The following is a 24,645-nucleotide window of genomic DNA, read 5'->3' on the forward strand; positions in this document are numbered from 1 at the left end:
GCAGCGGAGGAGCGCGCTTCTTCTCACTCACTGTAGGACACTGAGCACGGCGGGATTCCGCCTTCTTGCTCAGTGTGAACGGGGCCATACACAACACTCACAATTGTTACAGCCTGTCCCTAGGGGACCGAACGCCTAGACCAGGGATCAGGAACCTTCACCCCATCATGTCTGGAATGATAGTTTAGCAACAGCTGTAGGAGGTTCCCCAATCCCTGACTTACACCATTGGACTCCATATGTAGCACTTAGCGATTTCCCATTAAAACCACAGGGACATGGACTGGACCCCTGGACTGAATCTACTAAACTCAATAAGAGAGAAAACCTTCAGCAGCACCAGGTAATTTCTTTAGTCTGTAATATACACTGTGCGCAACACTAGGAGCTGCCAGTAGGTGGCAGTATTGTCTAACTTACAGAGGCCAAATTTACCGGCACGTGACACCACCTAGTAACCCTTTCACTGCCTGCCGTGAATATAGCTGTAATGAATATAAACTACATAATAGCAGCAAAAATGTTGCATTCACATATGACAATAGTGGGAACAGGGATGATCTGGAGACAAGTTACAGAATCACGGGACGTGTATGATGTTTCCCCCCTCCATCCTCTCCTCACATGACTGCAGCATGAGGCCCCTATTCAGAGAGGAGCTTGTTTCCGGGGGAGCGTATTGTGCACGGACCGCTGCTTCCTGTCTGTCCTCCCCACATGTTTTGCTGGTGAGAGAAGAAGTGCAGGCGGCAGATGGGGGAAGAGGAGCTGACAGGGACCCCCTCTAGAAGCCCCCGGACTGCAGTGACAGGTGGGAGATGTCAGTGAGGAGGAGACAATGGGGACAGCTCTGTCACTGGCCTTACTGCCCACAGCCACCAATCACAGCGCAGCTTTCATTTCTTACCCTGTCACATGACCCCTGAGCTGTGATTGGTTGCTATGGGTGACAGGTAATAAGGGGATATTGTGTATAGTGAGCGGCCATAGAGACCTCATATGTCCTGCTACATCCACTGCCTCTTCTATCTGCTTCTGGGGGAGCTGGGGGACAACCAATATGGCTGCCAGGTGTGCTTACTCACCCAGCCTTCCAGCTATACTTACCCATCCCTGTGCCCTGTACTGCCGCTTCTGGGTTTTGCTGACAGCTGACATATTTTGGCCGGCATCTGGTTATGACAGATACCCGTCTCTTCCAGATACAACGTGCCATGCACTGATTGGCTGATGAGGAGCGAGGAGAGCCGGGAGCCTCGCATAGCCGCTGCGGGCTGTGAGCGGTGGCCAACGGCAGGGGGGTTAAAGGGGCCGGGTCCCATATAGGCAGCGGAATGAAAATTCTACTGCAAGTATGGGACCCATTGAGCTTTACAGTACTACGGTCTGATCCCCCATATGTATATATACAGTATATAGCGCAGGGGTACTCAACAACTTTTAGTGTACAGTGGTGTGAAAAAGTGTTTGCCCCCTTCCTATACAATGTATTACCATATCTATACGGTTCTGCCACACTGGTAGCTGATAGAAATCCAGGAAGTGAAGAAAAATGGCCCCTGTGCCAATCCACATTGTCTTCTGCTCCCACTGCTCTCCCACCGTAGGAGACAAATATTCCATGCCTCTGTCTCACATTGTGTGTGTTTGCTGAGCACAGGCTGATAATGCAGACAGGGGGCAGGGATGTCCCAATCCCCTGAGTGATTTACCATCTCTGACCGTCCAAAAGCAGCTGCTGCACTGATTTTACTGATTGTGATAGGTGGGGGCCTGTGATGATCAGCTGAGGGAAAGCATTGCATTCTGGGAACTAAAACATAAAATGCGACATGGAGAGAAGGGAGCTACTGCACATCACAGCTATGGCTGATACTAATGCCCCACCAATACAAAATTTGTGGGGCATTTTGGGTTTGGTCCTGTGACATTGGGGTTGCAGGGCCATTCCATGGCCTCCCTTCCCTGCATGTGCACGCTGACCGACACGGTGTGGAGTTAGGCCTTATTCACACGTTCCGTAATTTTTTCGGGTCCGGAAACCACCCACTAAAAATTACAAGTTGGACATCCGTATTGCATCCGGAAGCACGGAAGTCTGATGATGCCTGCAATCACCACCGAGCACGGAAGCGTACCCAGTTGCCATGGTGAGGACACTTCTGTGCTCGGTCTTTACAGGCATCATCAGACCCCTCCTGCGATCACCATGGCAACCGGGGACGCTTCCGTGCTCGGCCGGGATTGGCATCATCAGACCCCCTCCTGCGGCGTCATCAGACCCCCTCCTGCGGCGTCATCAGACCCCCTCCTGCGGCGTCATCAGACCCCCTCTGTGGTATCAGACCCCCTCTGCGGCATCAGACCCCCTCCTGCGGTAATGATGCGATCTCCTATGCGATCCTCCTGTGCCGTTCTGCCTTCAGTGCTCTTAATTGATTCATTGATACTTTCCTAACTACATTGTAAACACCCCAATTTATTGAGGTAATTGGTACTTGTACCTTTGTAGCCCAGCTGCCAATCATCATTACCAATTAGCACAATAAATTGGTGTTTACTATGTGGTTAGGAAAGTATCAATGAATCAATTGAGAGACTGTGAGCAGTGAATGAATGGCCTGTCAGCTAAATTCGGCACAATATAAAGTATGCAATGTTCCGAGCAGGCACCCTTCTGTATGGTCTTCACCTTGTGGAGTACTACAGATCCCAGCTCTCTGATATACCATCACCAACACTGCCTCAATACATTCGTCTACTGATTCTGCTATAATCGGCACACGATAGGATTCTGCTACAATCGGCATACGGTGTTCAGCAACAGAAATCCGGAGAACTATAGATCCCAGCACTTCTATATACTGCTGTGCAAATAGGAGCATGAGTTATCCATATTTTTCTACGGAAATACGGATGCCAAACATGTTGCAATCCGCAAACAATCCGTAGACAATTGATGTTAATGAGAGCATCCGTGAAAAAATCTGGGTCCGCACCGGGTCTGCACTAGGACATGTCCTTTTTTTTTTACGGATTGATTTTCATCCATTTCTGCTACTGATCGTGTGAATAGCCCAATAGACTTCAATGTGCACTAACTCGGATACGGAAATACGGATCCGTAAATTACGGAACGTGTGAATAAGGCCTTAGCGTAGGGACCCGTGTAAAGGAGATCTGCACGTGGTACACAGGGCAGTATGGTTTGATCAAATTATATACCAACATCCTGGCGTTGGTTTTTAAAATTAGCCGAGCGGTATTAGTATCAGCCATAGGTGTGATGTGCAGCGCTCCTTCTCTCAATGTCGAATTTTGCATTCTGGGAACTGCTCAACCAGGAAGGACAGAAACACAATACAGAACAAAAAAAACCCAAATAAATGGATTTTTGGTAGTTTCTAAACTGGGATAGACAGGTAAGTAATGCTTTATGCTTCTGCAGAAGTTTCATTATTTTTAACCTCTACCTGGAGTTCCCCTTTAACCCTTCCCAAATAGCTATCCTCTGCATATGCTAGGAACCTGTGAGACACATAGATACCATTAATTACTTGGCCCTGTAATGTACCACAATATGTAAAACTTAAAATATCGATAAAAACTACACATATTCCCGCAAAACCAGCTTCGTCATAAGAAAGATAAGAACGTTGCGGATCTTGCAATGTTGTGCCAGTTTTTGATGTTTTTTTGTTTTTTTCAGAAAGATAATTTCTAGTGTGCTAAAGGTGTAATTCTTAAAAACAAAAAAATTATGCATATTTGGTATCGCTGTAACCATAGTGACCCAGAGAATACATTTATTATGTTATTTTTACCGCATGCTGAATAGCGTAAGGTTAATATTAAGGTGTACTTGTCTATTCTGAATACTTTTGACATGATTTTGAATGTTCAGCCCTGTATCGATCGGGAGAATGAGCAGGAGAGGACTGTGCTGCAGTATGAAGGGGTTAATTAAGTTCATTTACATGAAAACAAATAAAAACATTCCATCTATCGGGTATGGTCTAAGTTCATTGTAGCAGTTTTCCATAGTTATACATCAGGGTCAACTCTGTGGTACGCTGCCATCAGTGATCTCTACAAATCATTATTAGCTACACATTATACTTCATGGAAAATTAGATTTAACACCCAATCCTCCCTGCTTCACAGGTATCTCACAGCTAAAGACGATGGTCCATTACATCAGTGACCCCAGAAGGAAGAAGGAGAGAGAGCAGATGGGGGGAAGGATATTAGACCTCACCATAGAGATCATCTACTGGATAACTGGAGAGGTGAGAGTCTTACATGACGTCACTTGTATCTCTATTAATAAAGCAGATAAATAACTGGAGGGGAAGGATTGTTAGACTCTCTGTAGTGATCAGTGTCTCCATACACAGGATTACACAGTAGTGAAGAAGGGGTCTGGTGAGTGTGTGGCGCCCCCTGGTGTCAGGTCAGGAGGCTGGAGCAGCAGCCAGAGCCCCATTACCAAGCCCCCACCTCATTCACTGATACATGAGCAGAAGATCCTAGAACTGACCTCCAGAATGACTGAGCTCCTGACTGGAGAGGTGAGCAATGCAGCTGGGAATGCTGGGACATTATACAATGACACCAAGGGGTGAGGGGTCTGGAGTAGGGATGGTCCGAACCTGCCGAGGTTCGGGTTCGTATGAACCCGAACGCTTGGCAGCAGATTCCCGCTGTCTGAAAACTGGGATACAGCCTATGGCTGTATCCCAGTTTTCCAGGCGGTCCTCCCGCTGGATCCGCCCGCTCCACAGAGCGGGCAGACAGCGGGAATCATTACCGAGGGTTCGGGTTTGTACGAACCCGAACCGAACTCGGTTCGGACCATCCCTAGTCTGGAGGATAATTGTATCATTGTCTGTGTCAGGTTCCTATAAGGTGTCAGGATGTCACTGTCTATTTCTCCATGGAGGAGTGGGAGTATATAGAAGGACACAAGGATCTGTACAAGGATGTCATGATGGAGGATCAGCCACCCCTCACATCACCAGGTAAGAGGAGAGGAAACACTAGGGTTATGGATCTCCTGGACCCCCCATCATCTGATCACCACATATATACAATGTATTCAGTCACTGTGATTAGGGCTGGGCAAAAAAGCATTAAGGTGTCATTGTTGTTTCATTTTTTTTGCAGAAATCAATAGTACAGGCGATTTTAAGAAACTTTGTAATTGGGTTTATTAGGCAAATATGCCATTATCTGCATTTAAAAAGACTTTCCCCAGCCCCCCCCCCCTTGTTCACTGCTCATTATCAGGAAATCTCATCTCTTTTACATCAGTCAGGCCCTGTCTAATCTATGGAGAGGGGAGGGGGGAGGAGGAAGGAGGGAGAGTAGTTGGCAGCAGAGAACAAAGGATTACACAGTGGGAGCTGTGTGAAAGCCGCTATTCAGAGGTCAGAGAGGTCAGTGCTGACTTCAGAGGAGATAGCCTGGTGATGTATCTGTAAATTAACTCTTTGTTGTCCTGTTTTTTTGCCTCATCTCCCTCCACCCCTCTCCATAGAGAACAATGAAGACAGGGGGGAGAGCTTCAAACAGCTTTTTCATGATAAAAATGCATTTTTGGCTAATAAACCCAATTACAAAGTTTCTTAAAATCGCCTGTACTGTTGATTTCTGCAAAAAATTTAAATGACAGTGACACTTTAACCCTTTAAGGACGGGGCCAATTTTTGTTTTTGCGTTTTCGTTCTTTCCTCCTTGTGTTTAAAAGGCCATAGCACTTGCATTTTTCCACCTAGAAACCCACATGAGCCCTTATTTTTTGCGTCACTAATTGTACTTTGCAATAACAGGCTGAATTTTTGCATAAAGTACACTGCGAAACCAGAAAAAAATTCGAAGTGTGGTGAAATTGAAAACCCCCATCGCATTTCTTTTATTTGGGGGGTATTTGTACGCCATTCGCCCTGGGGTAAAACTGACTTGTTATGCATGTTCCTCAAGTTGTTACGATTAAAACGATATGTAACATGTATAACTTTTCTTTTATCTGATGGCCTGTAAAAAATTCTAACCATTGTTAACAAATATACGTTCCTTAAAATCGCTCCATTCCCAGGCTTATAGCGCTTTTATCCTTTGGTCTATGGGGCTCTGGGAGGTGTCATTTTTTGCGCCATGATGTTTACTTTCTATTGGTACCTTGACTGCGCATATACGACTTTTTGATCGCTTTTTATTACATTTTTTCTGGATTTGATGCGACCAAAAATGCGCAATTTTGCACTTTGGGATTTTTTTGCGCTTACGCCATTTACCGTGCGAGATCAGGAATGTGATTAATTAATAGTGCGGGCGATTATGCACGCGGCGATAGCAAACATGTTTATTTATTTATTTACTTTTATTTAAAACATGGGAAAAGGGGGGTGATTCAAACTTTTATTAGGGGAGGGGGCTTTTTACTAATAACAATACTTTTTTTTTTTTTTTTTTACACATATACTAGAAGCCCCCCTGGTGTTAGGGCTATTCTCCCTGGGGTTAGGGTTATTCCCCCATGGGGACTTCTAGTATATACACTTTCATCTCTCATTGAGATCTTTGCTCTGTAGTAATACAGCAAAGATCAATGAGATCGGCACTCGGATTCTTTCGGCTGCTGCAGCCGAAAACAAGCGAGTGCCGAGCCGGGGTCGGCGCCATCTTGGAGCGGACCCCGGCCGGCACAACACACGGAGATCGCTCCTCCGGGATGTTGTCCCCCGCTAGACACCAGGGAACGGATGCCTCCGATTACCTTATTAGCGGGCACGGCGATCAGACCGTGCCTGCTAATAGCCGCGGTCCCGGGCTACTCGCGGCACCCGGGATCATGGCGATTCAGAGCGGGGTCGCCGCGCGGCCCCGCTCTGAACACCTCTATGGGACATATGACGTACTGGTACGTCATATGTCCCTAAGAGGTTACAAAAAAATGAAACCGACTTAGCTGAAAGAGGAGAGAGGGAGTCCAAGGAGCGGAGCGCACCCTGCCCCCCACCCCTCGCAGCGGCAGCTTGGAGCACATGAGGAACAGGAGGTATAGATGACTGGAGAGGAGACCCGGAGGAGACAGGTCTACAGGGGGAACACTGCGGGTGAGCCCCGGGCCTGCAGTGTACCAGGAGCGTTACTAGGCATAAACCTCCGGGGACCCAAACCCCAAAGTAATACAGCCTAGCCTTAAAAGTTTTTGCTCACTCCTGGGGAAGCATAGTTATACATCAGGGTCACCTCTATGGTACGCTGCCATCAGTGATCTCTACAAATCATTATTAGCTACACATTATACTTCATGGGAAATGAGATTTAACACCCAATCCTCCCTGCTTCCCAGGACTCTCACAGCTAAAGACGATGGTCCATTACATCAGTGACCCCAGAAGGATGAAGAAGGAGAGAGAGCAGATGGCGGGAAGGATATTAGACCTCGCCCTAGAGATAATCTACTGTATAACTGGAGAGGTGAGAGTCTTACATGACGTCACTTGTTTCTCTAGTAATAAAGCAGATAAATGACTGGAGGGGAAGGATTGCCAGACTCTCTGTAGTGATCAGTGTCTCCATACACAGGATTACACAGTAGTGAAGAAGGGGTCTGGTGAGTGTGTGGCGCCCCCTGGTGTCAGGTCAGGAGACTGGAGCAGCAGCCAGAGCCCCATCACCGAGCTTCCACCTCATTCACTGATACATGAGCAGAAGATCCTAGAACTGACCTCCAGGATGACTGAGCTCCTGACTGGAGAGGTGAGCAATGCAGCTGGGAATGCTGGGACATTATACAGTAACACCAAGGGGTGAGGGGTCTGGAGGATAATTGTATCATTGTCTGTGTCAGGTTCCTGTAAGGTGTCAGGATGTCACTATCTATTTCTCCATGAAGGAGTGGGAGTATATAGAGGGACACAAGGATCTGTCCAAGGATGTCATAATGGAGGATCAGCGGCCCCTCACATCACCAGGTAAGAGGAGAGGAAACACAAGGGTTATGGATCTCCTGGACCCCACATCATCTGATCATCACTTACTGTATATACAATGTATTCAGTTAATGTGATTAGGGCTGAGCGATTAATCGTTAAAAAACCGAAACCGACTCTGGCGTCGGTTAACCAACCTGATCTTTGGCAGGTCGTTTTTTTTTTGTCTTTTTTTTCATGTGCAGACAGCTGAATGATGAGATTTATATAGGTCATGAGGGGGTTTTCTTGGGAAACATCTTTAAGGCTATGTTCACACTACGTAAAAGTACTTTTACCGCGGTGGAACAATGCCTTACTTTCAATGGGATCCCGGCCAGAGCGTACACACATCGTATGTGCTCCGGCCGGGATCCCATACGCCGCCGCAAATAACTGACATTCACTGAATTCCGGCCGCAGAAAGACCTGTCAGTTCACACAGTGAAGCGAGCTGCTCAGGCCGCTTGCTTCACTGTCTGGAGTGGGAAGCTCTGATGCGGGCGCGCGCTGATGAGCCCGGACAGATCATGCGGCCGGTACTTAAGTTCCGGGGTCACGGAACGGCCGGTCTCTTACGTTGTGTGAACATAGCCAAAAGAAGTCCGGCCAAAAGTATTTTTTGATATGTTATTACTTATGGAAAGTTAGACAAATTTCTAATGCACATTAATTATGGGAAATGCACATATAGGGCTTTTTTCCTTAATTTAGTAGATCATGGAGTGTTAGAATTCTCTCAGAAAACGTGACGTCACGAACCAGGGTGTAATTCCAATGGAGTGTCCAGCGCTCTATATGTAGAAGAATATGGGACTTTATTGTTTCTATGAATGTCTATGTAAAGTAATGGAATGAAATGTACAGTGTGCTTTATTGATTGAATACATTTATGGAATACTTTGGGGAGCAAGTCCCTGGACTATATGCTCTGTGCCCTCCAAATGTACTGATTGAATACATTTATGGAATTCTTTGGGGAGCTAGGACACTTGCTCCCCAAAGTATTCCATAAATGTATTTAATCAATAAAGCACTGTACACTACATTCCATTAGTTTACATAGACATCCATAAAAAAAATAAAGTCCCATAGGCTTCTGCATATAGTGCGCCCCCTGCTGGACACTCCATTGGAATTACACCCTGGTTAGTGACGTCACGTTTTCTGAGAGAATTCTAACACTCCATGATCTACTAAATTAAGGGAAATAAGCAGTATATGTGCATTTCCCATAATTAACGTACAGGATTATAATTGACGAGTAAAACAATGCCTCCATCTAGCACATACTTAGGCTTTAGAGCCCTATTAAACCTCTTAAGGACGGAGCCAATTTTCGTTTTTGTGCTTTTTTCCTCCTTGTGCTTAAAAGGAAACCCACATGAGCCCTTATTTTTTGCGTCACTAATTGCACTTTGCAATGGCAGACTTAATTTTTGCATAACATATTCTGCAAAGCCAGCAAAAAATTATATGCGCAGTGAAATTGAAAAAAACCCCCAAAAAACGCAATTCTTTTTCTTTGGGGGAGGCTTAGTTTTTACGCCATTCGTCCTATGGAAAAACTGACATGTTATATATGTCAAGTCGGTACGATTAAAACGATATGCAACTTGCATAACTTTTATTTTTATTTGATGGCTTTTAAAAAAAGAAAACCTTTTACTGAAAAAAACGTTCCTTAAAATTGCTCTATTCCCATGCTTATAATGCTTTTATCCTTTGGTCTATGGGGCTGATTAAAGTGTCATTTTTTACGCCATGATCTGTACTTTCTATCGGTACCTTGATTGCGTATATGCAACTTTTTGATCGCTTTCTATTCCAATTTTTCTGGACTTGATGCAACCACCAAAAATGCACAATTTTTGCACTTTGGGGGGTCTTTTTACTTACGTCGTTTACTGTGCGAGATCAGGAATGTGATAAATGTGATAATAGTTTGCGCGATTACACACGCGGCAATACCAAACATGTTTATTTATTTATTTATAAGTATATATTTATAAGTATAAAATGGGAAAATGGGGGGTGATTCAGACTTTTATTAGGGGAGGAGTTTTTTTTATTAATGAAAACACTTTTTTTTTTAACCATACAGGGTTAGGGTTATTCCCCCTGGGGGGCTTCTAATACAACTACACCGATCTTCCATAGAGATCAGTGTATCTGTACTACACAGCACCGATCCATGAGATCGGTGCTCTATTGCTTTGGCCTGCTGCAGAGCATTGCAATAGAATACCGAGTCGGGATCAGCGTCATTACGATGCTGAGGCACGGCTCTGTAAGATGAAGGGATTCCCCTCCGCAGTCGCCACTAGACACCAGGGATGGGCTGCAAATAAGACAGTTAAATGCAGCTGTCATGTTTACACATAGCAGTCGGGATCGCGGCAGTTCAGAGCGGGGTCGCGGCTCTAAACTCCCCTTGAGGACATACCCTTATGTCATATGTCCTCAAGAGGTTAAACAGCCCAATGAGCGGGGTAAGTAACCACCAATATGCCAGATCGGTGCTTGTTTACGATGTCTATTAGACGGCTCGATGGTCATGTGACAAGGGCTGCACAGGCACTCACACAATATGATCAGGGAGCTAACCTCTTCAATAATTACAAGATATGGGATGCTACCTCTGTTTAATATGTAATCACAATACTCAACAAAAAAAAACTGAAAAAACACACAAATAGATGCACCCATAATTTATCAAAAGGTATGTAAATTTTATTCAACAATAATTCATCATGTAAAAAAAAAATGGACAAAGAAAAAAATAAAAACACTTAAGAACACCCATAAAGCATGAAATGTACAAAGAAGCAGACATGATGTGCTAGCTTCCACATTAGTGATGTCCATGCAGCCCTTGGTAGAAAACAATAATGATGTTATACTTACCTCTCCATGCTTCCTGTGTTCTCCTGCCTTGTCTCCGGACACTTCCGAGCCTGTCTCTACAGTGACAGCCCATTCATCCAGTCACTGACCTCAGCGTGTTGCTCCATCCATCCTGCACAGTCATGGAATACAGGCTTTATGTATCTGTGTCCACACACATATATAACTAATACAGACGACTGCTGCAACTGCTGAATGAGATATAACATGCTGATGCCCCAATATACTGAGCCCCCTGAGCTGTATGTGATGCCTGTCATGCATCTTTATCTGAGTGACAGCGGTGCTGTAAATAAGGTGACTAAAGCTGCTGTGAGAGGAGCTTTGACTCAGGTGGTGACCAGCGCCGCCCTCCCCCGACCTTGTGTCATCTATGATGTTGTTTCTTCCAGGTGAGGATGGGATGAGAGGCGGCCATGGAAATCTTCTATATGCCAATTATGAATTAGAAAATGATCATTCACCAAATGGCAAAGAAAGAACGGGACGTGGACTAGGTAATGTTCTTCCAAATCCTGAATGTGGGAAACTTTCTGAACAGAAATCTCATCTCTCTGTGTATGAGACAATTCGAGTTAAGGACAGCCCACTGTCACGGATGGAAGAAGACTCATGTCTTGTGGAATATCAGAGGACTCACACAGGTAGAAAGCTAATTTCATGTTCAGAATGTGGAAAATGTTTTAGTAAGAAATCAAATCTTATTGTCCATCAGAGAACTCACACGGGAGAAAAGCCATTTCCATGTCCTGAATGTGAGAAGCGTTTTAGTCATCAATCAACTCTTGTGCAGCATATAACAACTCACAGAGGAGAGAAGCCTTTTTCCTGTTCTGAATGTGGAAAATGTTTTTGTAGGAAATCAAGTCTTATTATTCATCATCAGAGAACTCACACAGGAGAGAAGCCATTTTCGTGTCCTAATTGTGACAAGTGTTTTAGTCGGAATTCATTACTTATTATCCATCAGAGAACTCACACAAAGGAGAAGCCATTTTCATGTCTTGAATGTGAGAAGTGTTTTAGTCGGAATTCATTACTTATTATACATCAGAGAACTCACACAGGAGAGAAACCATTTTCATGTCCTGAGTGTGGGAAGTGTTATAATAACAAACCACAACTTGTTAGTCATATGAAAACTCACACAGGGGAGAAGCCATTTTCATGTCCTCTATGTGATAGATGTTTTATTCAGAAATCAAAACTTGTTAAACATCTCAGAACTCACACAAGGGAGAAGCCATTTTCATGTCCTGACTGTGAGAAGTCCTTTAGTCAGAAATCAAGACTTGTGGAACATGTGATGACTCACGAAGGGGAGAAGCCATTTTCCTGTTCTGAATGTAATAAATGTTTTAGCCGGAAAATAAATCTTGTGGAACATGAGCGAACTCACTCAGGAGTGAAGCCATTTCCGTGTCCTGAATGTGGGAAGTGTTTTAGTAAGAAAACAAATCTTGTGAGACATGAGAGAACTCACACAGAAAAGACTCAATGGTAATATACAGTATACAGGAAATGTTTCATTCAGGAATCTGGTATTGTGGAGCATCTCTCTCAGGAGAGAAGACATTCTAATGTACAGAGTGTAGGAAATACGGCGGTGTCGACCTGCTGCCTTTATTGAATGGGTTGAGAGTAAATTCCCTATATCCCAATATTCTCCTATGTGATTATATTCTGAAGCCCAGTGCTGGGTTATGGACCATAGATCCTGGGCTGCTCTGCAGAATTGATCCCTATTCCTTCCCCACTGCTCCTATTCTGTACTAGGAAGGTGTCATCCTAGTTCAGCTGTCAGTCCTTGCTTAGCTTGGATGAGTAAACTGACAACTGGGTGTTACCATTGCTATGTCCTAGTGCTGTGTCTGTATAACCTGGCAGTGTCCCCCATCAGTATCAGTCTCCGTAGGGACACAGCGTATTGACAAACAGAATGGTATTAACCAGTTATCAGTAAAGCAGGGGAGAATTTTTGTAGACTTTTTTGGATTTCAAAGATTTTCAATAACAGACATTTCAGCATGGTCTAAAATCCAGATAATGATAGCGACGGTCTACTGCCGCTCTTCTCTATGGGCCACCTGGACAGGGCAGCCCCTCCCTCGGCTCTTTGTGCCCCCTCCCCCCCCCCCCCCCCCCCGCCCTGTTTTATGTCTGTGTATGAAATAAGCCTCCTTTCCTCTTCGATATCAGCCCTAAGACTTCTTTGTCCTATCACTTCTATGCTCATTCCCAGTCTCTTCATTCACAATAATAAAATCATTCACTAAATTAATTCAGACTCCAGTCACTTCTACTTTACTCCCCAGATCAGACTTGTTGTATCACTGACCGCTATCTATTGGGATTAATCTAAAGTTTAATATACACATTTTTTTCAGGCATTTTCTCTGGTAAGATATTTTATATTGTGGATTACATTCACTTGTTATTTTGAGTTTTATTAATTGAATTTCTAATGACTGTGATTGTGTATAGGTTTTTTTTTCCGCTTTGTTTGTGCAATCTCTTTATACTGTATACAAGAGAAACGTGTTTTTTTTTAAATTATTATTATCTCAATAAATATCTTGAAACCCCATTATTCCTTAACAGAAAGAGAGAGAAATTCTTGGTGTGATGTCAGTGATATCTATTGTGTGTAATCAGAATGAATTATCATTGATATTTGTCATGGAAACAGAAAACTTCAGTTTGGAAAATGTCTGGAGTTTCTATCCGAACAGTAATATGTTACATCTCATTATATTATATATCAGAGCAGTGATATGTTACATCTCATTATATTATATATCAGAGCAGTGATATGTTACATCTCATTATATTATATATCAGAGCAGTGATATGTTACATCTCATTATATTATATATCAGAGCAGTGATATGTTACATCTCATTATATTATATATCAGAGCAGTGATATGTCACATCTCATTATATTATATATCAGAGCAGTGATAGGTTACATCTCCATCTCATTATATTATATATCAGAGCAGTGATATGTTACATCTCATTATATTATATATCAGAGCAGTGATATGTTACATCTCATTATATTATATATCAGAGCAGTCATATGTTACATCTCACTATATTATATATCAGAGCAGTGAGGGATATGTTACATCTCATTATATTATATATCAGATCAGTGATATGTTACATCTCATTAGATTATATATCAGAGCAGTGATATGTTACATCTCATTATATTATATATCAGAGCAGTGATATGTTACATCTCATTATATTATATATCAGAGCAGTGATAGGTTACATCTCATTATATTATATATCAGAGCAGTGATATGTTACATCTCCATCTCATTATATTATATATCAGATCAGTGATATGTTGCATCTAGTGATGAGTTAACATGCTCGTCCCAGCTTGGTACTCGATCGAGTATTAGGGTACTCAATGGTACTCGTTACTCGGACGAGCATTTCGCGATACTCAAGAAAATCTCATCATCCGTTTCCTGTAAGTTCAGGAGCTATTTCTCAGCCAATAAACATGCAGGAGACTTTTCGGTACATCCTGTGATCACGTGGGACCCATACATGTCGAAAGCAGCGATTGATTGGCCAAATCAGATGACCCTGCCATGTAAAAAGCGCGGCCAGCAAAGCTCGTCTCACATGCATGCTGGAAGAGATCAGAGACAGAGCTGCTGCTGGTCAGGGAGAGTGTTAGGGAGGGAATTAGAGTTCCAGTAGGCAGGGAATACTAGAGAAACAACCAAATAGCCCTTGTAAGGGCTTCAAATCGTTTTTAATTGTATTACTACAGACTGCTGGCTGGGACTTGCAGTGCAGCTACCACCATTTCAGCAGCACACTGTGGTGATCGGCTGCTGGCAGAAAGGGGGCATTAGGTGTTGCATACAGACCCCTAAGAAGTGCTCAGTACTGCCATATCTAAGTTCACTACTGCTTGCACAGTGTAAAGGGGGTGTCACAGAGTGTATAGATGCGGCACCCACCAGATTGTATACCACAGCCTCCCAAAAACTAGTGGGAGCTGACCACCAGTATATTTTCTTATTTCTGTATTTCTTACTGTGGACATATTCAAGCTCACTGCTAATTGCCATGTGTAAGTGCTGCTATACACCATATAGCAGCACTTACACACAGACTATACGACTACCTCCAAAAGTAGTCTGAGTAATATATTTTTTGGCTTGCTGTGATCTGTAGTGCAGCTATCTCAGTCTTGACTGTGCAGTGTCCATAAAATGGTGAAGCCCCGGGGTAAGGGTCGAGGGCGTGGGGTTCCAAGCGATGCAGTGGGCAGAGGCCGTGATTCTGGGCAGGGTGACACAGCAGCACCCATTGAGGAGGGAGCTGTGGCACGCCGCTGACATTCACCCCCTAGCTTCTTCTCACAACTTACGGGGTCTATGGGTACAACACTATTGAAACCGCAGCAGCGTGAACAGGTGCTGACGTGGATAGCGGATAATGTGTCCAGTGACTTATCCACCCCCCAGTCTTCCATGCAGTCCACCCACGCTAGCCAAGAAGCTCAGCCTCCTTCCTCCTTCCCCACAGCCTGGCCCCTCCAGGGAAAGGAGGGATTCAGAATTGGAGGAAGGGCTGGTGGAGTCTAACTCTCGTGGCCAGGCCTAGATGTTCGCAAGTCTGGAGGTTCTTTTTTTTTTTTTTCCAAACTTGTTTTTATTCATCCATGACAAATACACCAATCAGCATATAATAAGCAGATTCAACAAACAGGAATTTGTCCAGACAAATTTTTGTTTTTCTATCCCAACACACAAAAACCAACCCCCCCTCCCCTAAACCCCCTCTTACCCCACCCCCCCTCCCCCTATCCCCTCTCCCACCCCCCCCCCCCCATCCTGCGAAGTGAGGCCCAAGATCTTAAATTTCGGGTCCACCGAACCCTAATCAGGGAGACGTAAAGCACCAAGGGAGCCCCCCAGGTCCGCTTGAAGATACCATCTCGTATTACGGAATGGACGAACCACCTCATATATTTCCTCCGGTTCCAGGAAAGATACAATAAATGTCCTCCATTTTCTGAAGAACGGTTTGGTTTTTGTTTCACGTTGGGGTTCCGCGTCAATCCGATCTAATAACAGGTATCGTTTCACCTGCTGAAGGACCTGAGATACAGAGGGCATCTCTGGAACCAGCCATCGGGCCAGCAAGGACCTCTTGGCCACTAACAGGAACACGTGTATGAGATGGGAGATTGTAGATTCAGCCGGAGGGATATGTAATACTACCAGGTGTGGGTCCAGGGGCAAGGACACCTGGAGTTTGGCTTTTAACAAATCTAGAAGGGCCTGCCAGAATATTTGTACCCTGGAGCAAGTAAAGAGCCCGTGATAGAGGTCAGTCAATGGATCCCCACAGTTAGGACACGCAGTAAGCCGTTCAGGGTGATCCGGGGTTCTCGGGACGTTAAACCCATATGTCGCGTGATGGATCAGTTTATAATATGTTTCCCGCCACTGTTCACAAATAACTGCCGCCCTAACGGCTGCCCAGCCCTTGAGTATTTGCTCAGATAGATTGGCAAGCGGTAGTTTCCCCTCCCAATATTTAAATAAAGACGGCTCTAGACCCTCTGTGGAGGCCTTCCTCATAGTGGCGTTTAGAGAAGACAAAGAATGTATTGGGGATGAAGTAGTGACATATATGGAAAGGTCATTAGAGGAGAGTTCTCCCCTCAAATCCCGTAATCTGGAGAGCAAGAAGCTTCTGATCTGACCGTAAGCCAGGAAGTGACAGGGGCCCAGTCCATAAGCAGTCTGGACCTCCTGGAAGGACATGTATCTAGACTCCTGCCGCACAATCAGATCAGAAGCAACCTTTATTCCCGCCCTCCTCCAGAGCTTAAAACTAGGGTGGGAGTCCGCTTGGACGAATTCTGGATGGTCCCAAAGGTCCATATGTACACTCATAAGCATGGGCAGACCTAATAGTTTGCGTCCATGTTGCCAGCCTTTTATCGTATCCCTAAATAGCAAACTATTTTTAACTATGGGGGGCAATTTTGCATATCTAGTATGGAGGAGACTATTTAGGGACCAGGGCGTCACCATTTGGGCTTCCAGAGCGTAGTTCGAGTAGATGCTGGACCCCCGCAGCCAATCCACACCATGGCGACATAAACACGCCAGGTTATAGCACCGTATATCAGGAAGATTAAGCCCCCCTTTCACCAGTGGAAGAGTCAGCTTTTTCCTCGCTATCCTGGGGCGTTTGCCAGCCCATATAAATTTGATGAAAGCAGAAGTGAGAGAGGCTACATCTGAGTGCTTAAGTAATAGAGGTATCGTCTGCATGGGGTACAGCAGCTTCCCGAAGCCCATCATTTTCAGAAGTGATACCCTTGCCAGCAGCGGGAGAGGGAGAGCAGACCATCTGGAGAGGTCAGACTGCAGCTTTCTAAACAGAGGAGGGAAATTCAGGGAGTACAGGGAGCCCGCTACCCTCCCCACCCTAATCCCTAAGTATGTGATGTGGTCCGAGGCTAGCTTTATTGGTAATGGAGGGGGAACTCTCCTCCCCGGGAAACCCGGGGACAAGAGCAGAAGAAGCTCACTCTTGTCCTTGTTAACTTTGAAACCCGACTGGGAGCCAAAGGTATCCAGGTGCTGGAAAACCGCCTCCAGATCTGAATAGGGGTGTTCCAGAAATATGAGTAGGTCATCTGCGAAGAAGATGGCCTTGAGTTCTGTGTTTCCCACCTTTATTCCCCTGAAATCCACTGCACTCTGCAATCTTCGGGAAAGAGGTTCTATAGCCAAATCGAATAGTAAAGGGGATAACGGACACCCCTGGCGCGTCCCTTTGCAAAGCGCAAATGTATGTGAGAGGAAGCCAGGGGTGTGAATCCGTGCCTGAGGAGAGGAGTAGAGACCCCTAAGAAATGATAAGAATGCCCCACTAAATCCCATTGCCCCCAGTACCTGGAACATCCATCCCCAGCTCACACTGTCAAACGCTTTTTCAGCATCAATAGACAGGAGAGCTGGGGATGGATGGCCAAGGGGTCTCATCTTGATCTCATCCAACACGGCCATCACCTTGCGAACATTGGCAACTGCCGAACGACCCTGAATAAATCCTACCTGGGCTGGAGACACCAGGTCCGGCATCAAACTCGCCAACCTGTCCGCCATGATTTTGGAGATGATCTTAAGGTCCAGGTTTATTAAGGATATAGGTCTGTATGAGTTAAGATTCAAAGGGTCTTTACCGGGTTTTAAAAGCACCTTAATGTAAGCCGTGTTGGATGAGGCCGGAATCGACCCTCCCTCCAGATAGAAGTTATACAGGGATAATAACGTAGGGGTGATATCATCACTAAGTATCTTGAAGAAATCCCCAGAAAAGCCATCCGGACCCGGGGCCTTATGGACATTGAGATTAGAGATCACCCGTTTAATGTCCTCAGCTGACACAGGCGCATTAAGCAAGGTTGTGTCTTCTTCGGAGATCTGTGGGAGATTCTGTAGCAAACTATGGGGGGTTGACGGGGAAATAATATTTGTGGAGTATAGATTATGGTAGAAAGATTGCAGAGTGTCAGTGATTTTTTTGGGGTGATTTTGGATGGTACCCGCCATATCCCTCAGTTGAGCAATATGCTGAACCGAGTGGGGGCCCCGTGCATATCTTGCCAGTATGCGCCCCGCCTTATTCCCATGTCGGAACAAGAGGGAGTCATATCTGGTACGGCACATGTCCTCCTTCCTCCCCAACCATGTCTCATAGCTGGTGCGAGCCTGTTGCCACGCCTGCCGAGTAGTGTCTGAAGGAGACGCAAGGAAATTGGTATACGCTTCCCGGAGGGCTGCACTATAGGCTGCCACAGCCGCGGCAATTTCTTTTTTTTTAGAGGCCGTATATGCCATAATGCGCCCACGCAGGACTGCCTTTGCAGCTGCCCAAAACAGTTGGGGTTGGTCAGTGTGAGCCGCATTATCAAGGGAATACTCCATCCACCAGTGCTTGAGCAGCTCCTTAAAGCCGTCATCCTTTGCCAATCCCATCGGGAACTTCCACAGAAAGTCCGAGCCTCTAGGTAGATGAGAGGAAAAGGAACAGTGCAACGGAGAATGATCAGAAATGATCATATCTTCTATAGAGTGCGTCTGGAGTCTTGGTAACCAGGATTGAGAAGCTAGGACATAATCAATTCTGGACCAAGTATCGTGTGGGGCTGAATAGAAGGAGTACTCCCTTGCGTCAGGGTTAAGGTGTCTCCACGTATCGGTAAGGGGCACGCTATGACACATGGCAGAAAGAGGAGAAGAACGAGTACCTGTTCCTGACGTCCCAGGCACGTTATTGGTTCTATCTTCAGAAGGCAGCATCACATCATTGAAATCACCCGCCACAACCTTGTTGGGGCAAGCATCTGATAGCAGTTGGGACGTGAGCTGTGAGAAGAATGAAGAGTTATTACTATTAGGCCCATAAATGTTATATATCATAACCTCCTCATTTAGCAAACGTATATGAAGCGTACATATTCTACCCGCAGCATCATGAGAGGAACCCAGGACTTCCCCAGGGAAAGATCTATTTATGAGAATTAGGACCCCTGCCTTTCGCTCCACTGCAGGAGATCCATAGACCTTCCCGACCCATAATTTCTTCATTCTAAAGAAGTCAGTGGAGTCCAGATGGGTCTCCTGCAGCAGGGCCAGATCTGGCTTCAGCTTTTTGAGATGACGCAATACTGCTGTCCTCTTGTGTGGTGATCTAAGTCCCTTGACGTTCCACGTAATTAATTGAAACATCGTAAATCATAGAAAAGGGATTTGTGGCCGGAGAGACCCCGATCCAGAGCCTCACTTCGCAGGAATTCCCACCCTCCCCTCCCAGTCCCAACTAACTCCCCTCCCTCTAACATCCCGCCCCCCTCCAAACTAACAATCAAAATGAAGAATAACAATACTGAAAAAGCCCTCCAACGACCAGTTGCCGGGAGGCTGCTGCCAGCGTCCCGTAACTTTGTCTCCGACTTCACTTTTTTCCATACAATAAAAGAGCAACAAAGGAAAAAAGAAAAAGGAAAAGATAGAACCTTACAGTCCATCCCTAATACAGACCCAGCTTCCGTGTTAAGGCAGAGCATAACTGAAATCTAAAGCGGTCATTATAGTAGCCGTCAGCGACAACCCCTTATTGCTAATCGTAAAGAATACTTATAAATGACTTAGTGTCCCTCAGAGTCCCGCATCGGATAAGGAGGATCTGCGCTTCCTCTGTTCTCTCGGGGCAAGATACCAGTCCACCTCACGATGAGTCCCCCGCCGTGGTGTACGACTGCCTGCGCGATCAGGTGGATCATGGCGATTGTTCATATCGTCATCTCGAGGGGGCCAGACATCGTCGTCGAAGTATTCATACAATCCTTCCTTAGCCTCGTCTGGCGTGCGGAACGTAGACATGGAACCATCAGGGTGGAATACTCGTAAAATAGCAGGGTGCAAGAGGGCGAAGCGTATTTGTTTTTTGTACAGCATAGAACAAAGTGGGGAGAACAACTTGCGGCATCTCAAGGTTTCCGCAGAGTAATCGCCAAAGATTAGCAATTTGGCTTGTTGTAGGAAGAGATCAGAGGTTTTGCGTCTGAAGGCCCGCAAGATCTCGGTTTTGTCTACGTAGTCGAGATAACGCACAATCACCTGTCTCGGGCGAATTCGTGGCTGTAAAGCCGGGTGGGAGACTTCAGGGGCGGTGTCTCTTAGATCAGGGCCCAGGCGGTGCGCCCGCTCCACTTTGCACACACGATTCAGGCCTAAAAGGTTAGGAATGGTTACCTCACATAAGGCCGCCAGGTCTCGCTGCTGAACAGACTCTGGGACTCCAATTACACGTAAGTTGTTCCGCCGGGAACGATCTTCCAGGTCCTGTAATTTGTCCCAGAGCCTGCGGTTCTCCCCCGCTAGATCAGTAAGCTTGGTGTTTGCAGAAGATGAGGATTCCTCCAGCGTGAGTATGCGAGACTCTGCTTCCTCAAGACGGCGGCCATGTTGGACGATCTCCGCTTGCAATTGTTGCAACGAGGAGGACACAGTGGCGACCAGGGTTTCCTGGATATCCGGAGCGATTCTTTTCGCCACTTCGATCGCCAGCTTCTTGTAGTCCAGGCGCACCGGGTCACTCTCATCATCGGAGTGGCAGGCAGAAGAATGAGCCGGGGAGCTAGCGCGCGAATCCGGGGCTGAGACTGACGACGCCATGTCAGTGCCGCGCGTCTTCTGCTTCCCTGCCTTGCCTTGGCCTTTACCTCGGGTTTTCTGGCCCATCGTTTGGACAAAGCGGTCCATCCAGTTCCCCACAGGTGAGGGGCCGATGATTTGCAGCTTTAGAGGTCAGTTGTGCGGTTCAATAGGTAGAAAGTCTGCTGCCTCACACGGAGCTCCGGTCTAGCGTGTCCTTACTGCATGGCGCCGGAACCGGAAGTTCGTCTGGAGGTTCTTTAACCCCTTGCCTCCGCAGCCTGTTTTTGGCCTTAATGACCAGGGCTTATTTTTCAAATTTGACCTGTCTCTCTTTATGTAGTTGCAACTCTGCGGTGCTTTTAACTATCGCGATTATTCTGAGATTGTTTTTTTGTGACATATTCCTCTTTATGTTTGTGATATACTTTGGTTGATACACTCAGTAGTTTTTTGTAAAAAAAACAACATTTGCGCCAAAAATTTGAAAAATGTATGTTTCTTTATCTTCAAAACTCTCTTTTCCTAAGAAAGATAGTCATGCCACATTAACTAATTATTACTGCAACATCTACAACATGTCTGCTTTATGGTGACGTCATTTTGTGAACGTCGTTTTACTTGTTAGGATAGAAGAAGGAGAAGAAACGGGGGCGCCTCCTGGTGCAATAAATAATGGTAAAAGAGTGTCAAGCACGGAAAGGGGGGGTGTTGCACTCACCTAAGGGAGTTGTGCTGTATTATAGGCACAACTCTATAGCAGGCATAAAGAATAGGACACCGCAGCTCCTGCCGGGGTACGTTCAAGGAAGTCGTACGATGGATAGTGCAGATAGCCAGCTGCAACGGGCTTTAGGACCATGTGTAATCCCGGCTTGTGAAGGGCGCAGGTGTCCAAGGTACCACAGATAGCGGTAGTTATTGCATTAAAGGAATATTTATTAAAGAACGACGCGTTTCGGCCCCCAAATATAAGGTGGCCTTTTGAGAAAGGCCACCTTATATTTGGGGGCCGAAACGCGTCGTTCTTTAATAAATATTCCTTTAATGCAATAACTACCGCTATCTGTGGTACCTTGGACACCTGCGCCCTTCACAAGCCGGGATTACACATGGTCCTAAAGCCCGTTGCAGCTGGCTATCTGCACTACTTGTTAGGATGTTAGAGGGCTTCAAAATTTTGCAGCTTTCTTTTAAATTTTCAGGAAAATTACAAATTCTGATTTCATTAGGGACCAGTTCAGTTCTGTAGTGAATTTGTGGGGCCTGTATGTTACCCCCATAAATCTCTCCACTGTAAAAACTGCACCCCTCAAAGTATTCAAAGTAACATTTCACAAGTTTATTAACCCTTTAGATGTTTTGCCGAAATTTATGCAAGTTGGAGGGGAAATTTAACATTTTCATTTTTTTGGCAGATACTCCATTTTAATTTTTTTCCTCTTACACATCAAATATTAACTGAGAAATGGAACTCACTATTTATTCCCCTCATTCCAGTGTTTCTAGAAATCCCCCATATGTGGCCGCAGTGCGTCACCTGACTCAACCACAGGCCTCAGACATGACAGAGACCTGGGGAATTTTGGGGTCTTTTCTTATTTCAGTTTTTTTTTTTTAGCCATTATACCATGTCACAGAGGCTTTGGGGTGCCAAAATATTTGTGTGAGACAAGTTGACGTTTCCATTGGTACCATTCCGGGGGACATGTGACACCCTCATCATTTTTTAATTAATTTTGTTCTGAGGTGGTACGAATAAAAAACACAATTTTGCAGCATTATTCATTACTATAAGTTGCATATGACATGTTATGGTTATTCGTCAGGTCGGTACGGTTACAGTGATATCCATTTAATATAGCTTTTGTTATAGTTTATGGCATTTATACTATAAATATTGTTTGTGTCTTGCATATTGTAAGAACTGTAATATTTACATTTTTTCACCAATGGAGTTATGAGAGGGCTTTTCTTTTAGTGGTTTACCTTTTGGGTACATGTGACTTTTTGATAGGTTTTTCCTTTATTTTTTGGGGGGCGGGATTAATAAAAAAATTTCATTTTTGTTAGTTTTTTTATTTATTTTTTTAATGGCGTTAATCTGGTGGAATAATTAATGTAACGGGTTAATAGACGGGGTCATTACGGACGCGTCGATACCAAATATGTGTATCTTATTTATAGGGGATCATTTATAAAGGGGGGGATGGGGAATGTGTATATTTATTTAATTTATATATATTTATTTATTTTAATTTATTTATGTATTATGTATTTAATTTATTTATTGTAATTAATTATTTCTTTAATTATGTATGTATGTGTTAAGTGTTTTTTTTTTAACTTTCACTTTTTCACATCTATAATGCATTACAGCACATGATCTGTGCTGTAATGCATTATATATTGAATGATCTGTCAGTATTACACTGACAGATCATTTAAATGATCAGGTGCCTGATCATTAGAAATCATAGCAACCCAGACGCACTGGGAAGCATGTAGGTTGCTATGGATACCCTCCCGGAGCCGCGCGATTGCTCGCGTGGCTCCGGGTGGGAGAGAATGCAGAGGGAGTCGGGGAGGGGGCGGCTGCACGGGGGAGAACTTGGCAGCAGAGAAGGGCAGCCTGGGGGGAGCGCAGCAGCATGTGCCGCAGCCTCCTCCCAGGCACCCAATCGGCAGGCAGGAGCATATCTCCCCATAGGAGCGCGGCTCCTCTCTGGGCAGTGGCAGCAGGAGGAGGCCGTGTGACACAGCCTCCTCCTGCTGCCCGATCGCATCTAGTGACAGGCAAATAAGAAAATATACTGGTCACAATCTGTGGGTAACTGCAGCTAGATTAGTATATGCCACCATCTTTCACAGGGCAATTAGCAGTGAGCTTGGATGTGACTCACCACTTCATCCCACCGCTGATTCGATTTTGAGTTAGACTTGGTGCTGGGCTGCCCTGCCCCTGGCATGTTGTCAGAGCGGGTCTTCAGTGCAGCTGGTGGCATCATCAGTCACTAATAAGCGCACCCGCCTGTCAACTGATAGGCTGACGTTTATTAATTTTATTATTTCTATATTTCTTATTGCAGCCATATCCAAGCTCACTGCTAATTACCCTGTGTAATTAGCAGTGAGCTTGGTTGCGTGTGACAACGGGCAGAACCTGGTGGCGGCTCTGCAACTCGGCAGCCTCACACATGTACCATGCCATGTTACGTGTGTCCTCTGCCGTCCTTTCATCAGTACCTTCTACCTTCCTTGGATGTTGTAGCCGTTTTGAAGGCAGGTTGGATCAGTTGGATCAGGCTGATTAACCCCACCCGTTCCGTCACGTGGACTGACGTGACGGAATGCGTGGGATTAATCAGCCTGATCCATCCGTGAGACAGCAATTGTGACCGTATATATTATCTGTTTATTTATTTTTTGATTTGTGTTTTTTCACTTTATTGTATACTCATTTCCTCTTTTTCAGGACATTGTTATGTTTCACACTTTTTTACATGCACTTGCACTTTGTGGCACTTAATAATAGGG

The 24,645-nt window shown here is 45.1% G+C and overlaps 1 protein-coding gene across 4 annotated transcripts; it reads left to right on the top strand.

Annotated features, from left to right (window-relative positions):
- Positions 1 to 692: 692 nt before the first annotated feature.
- On the top strand, positions 693 to 13,466 carry LOC138767812 (zinc finger protein 25-like). Of its 4 annotated transcripts, none has more exons than XM_069945599.1 (8): positions 693 to 811; positions 4,165 to 4,289; positions 4,398 to 4,571; positions 4,898 to 5,021; positions 7,358 to 7,485; positions 7,594 to 7,767; positions 7,859 to 7,982; positions 11,279 to 13,466. In XM_069945599.1, exons 1-8 carry the CDS (start codon positions 754 to 756, stop codon positions 12,388 to 12,390), a joined length of 2,019 nt encoding a protein of 672 aa, XP_069801700.1. In that variant the 5' UTR covers positions 693 to 753; the 3' UTR covers positions 12,391 to 13,466. The 4 variants fall into 4 exon arrangements, with proteins under 4 accessions (XP_069801700.1, XP_069801701.1, XP_069801703.1 ...); XM_069945600.1 differs by having other exon boundaries at positions 7,904 to 7,982; XM_069945602.1 differs by lacking the exon at positions 693 to 811 and adding an exon at positions 821 to 1,071.
- Positions 13,467 to 24,645: the final 11,179 nt, after the last annotated feature.

This window comes from Dendropsophus ebraccatus, chromosome 11 (genome assembly GCF_027789765.1).
Source record: "Dendropsophus ebraccatus isolate aDenEbr1 chromosome 11, aDenEbr1.pat, whole genome shotgun sequence".
In the NCBI taxonomy this organism is placed as follows: domain Eukaryota; kingdom Metazoa; phylum Chordata; class Amphibia; order Anura; family Hylidae; genus Dendropsophus; species Dendropsophus ebraccatus.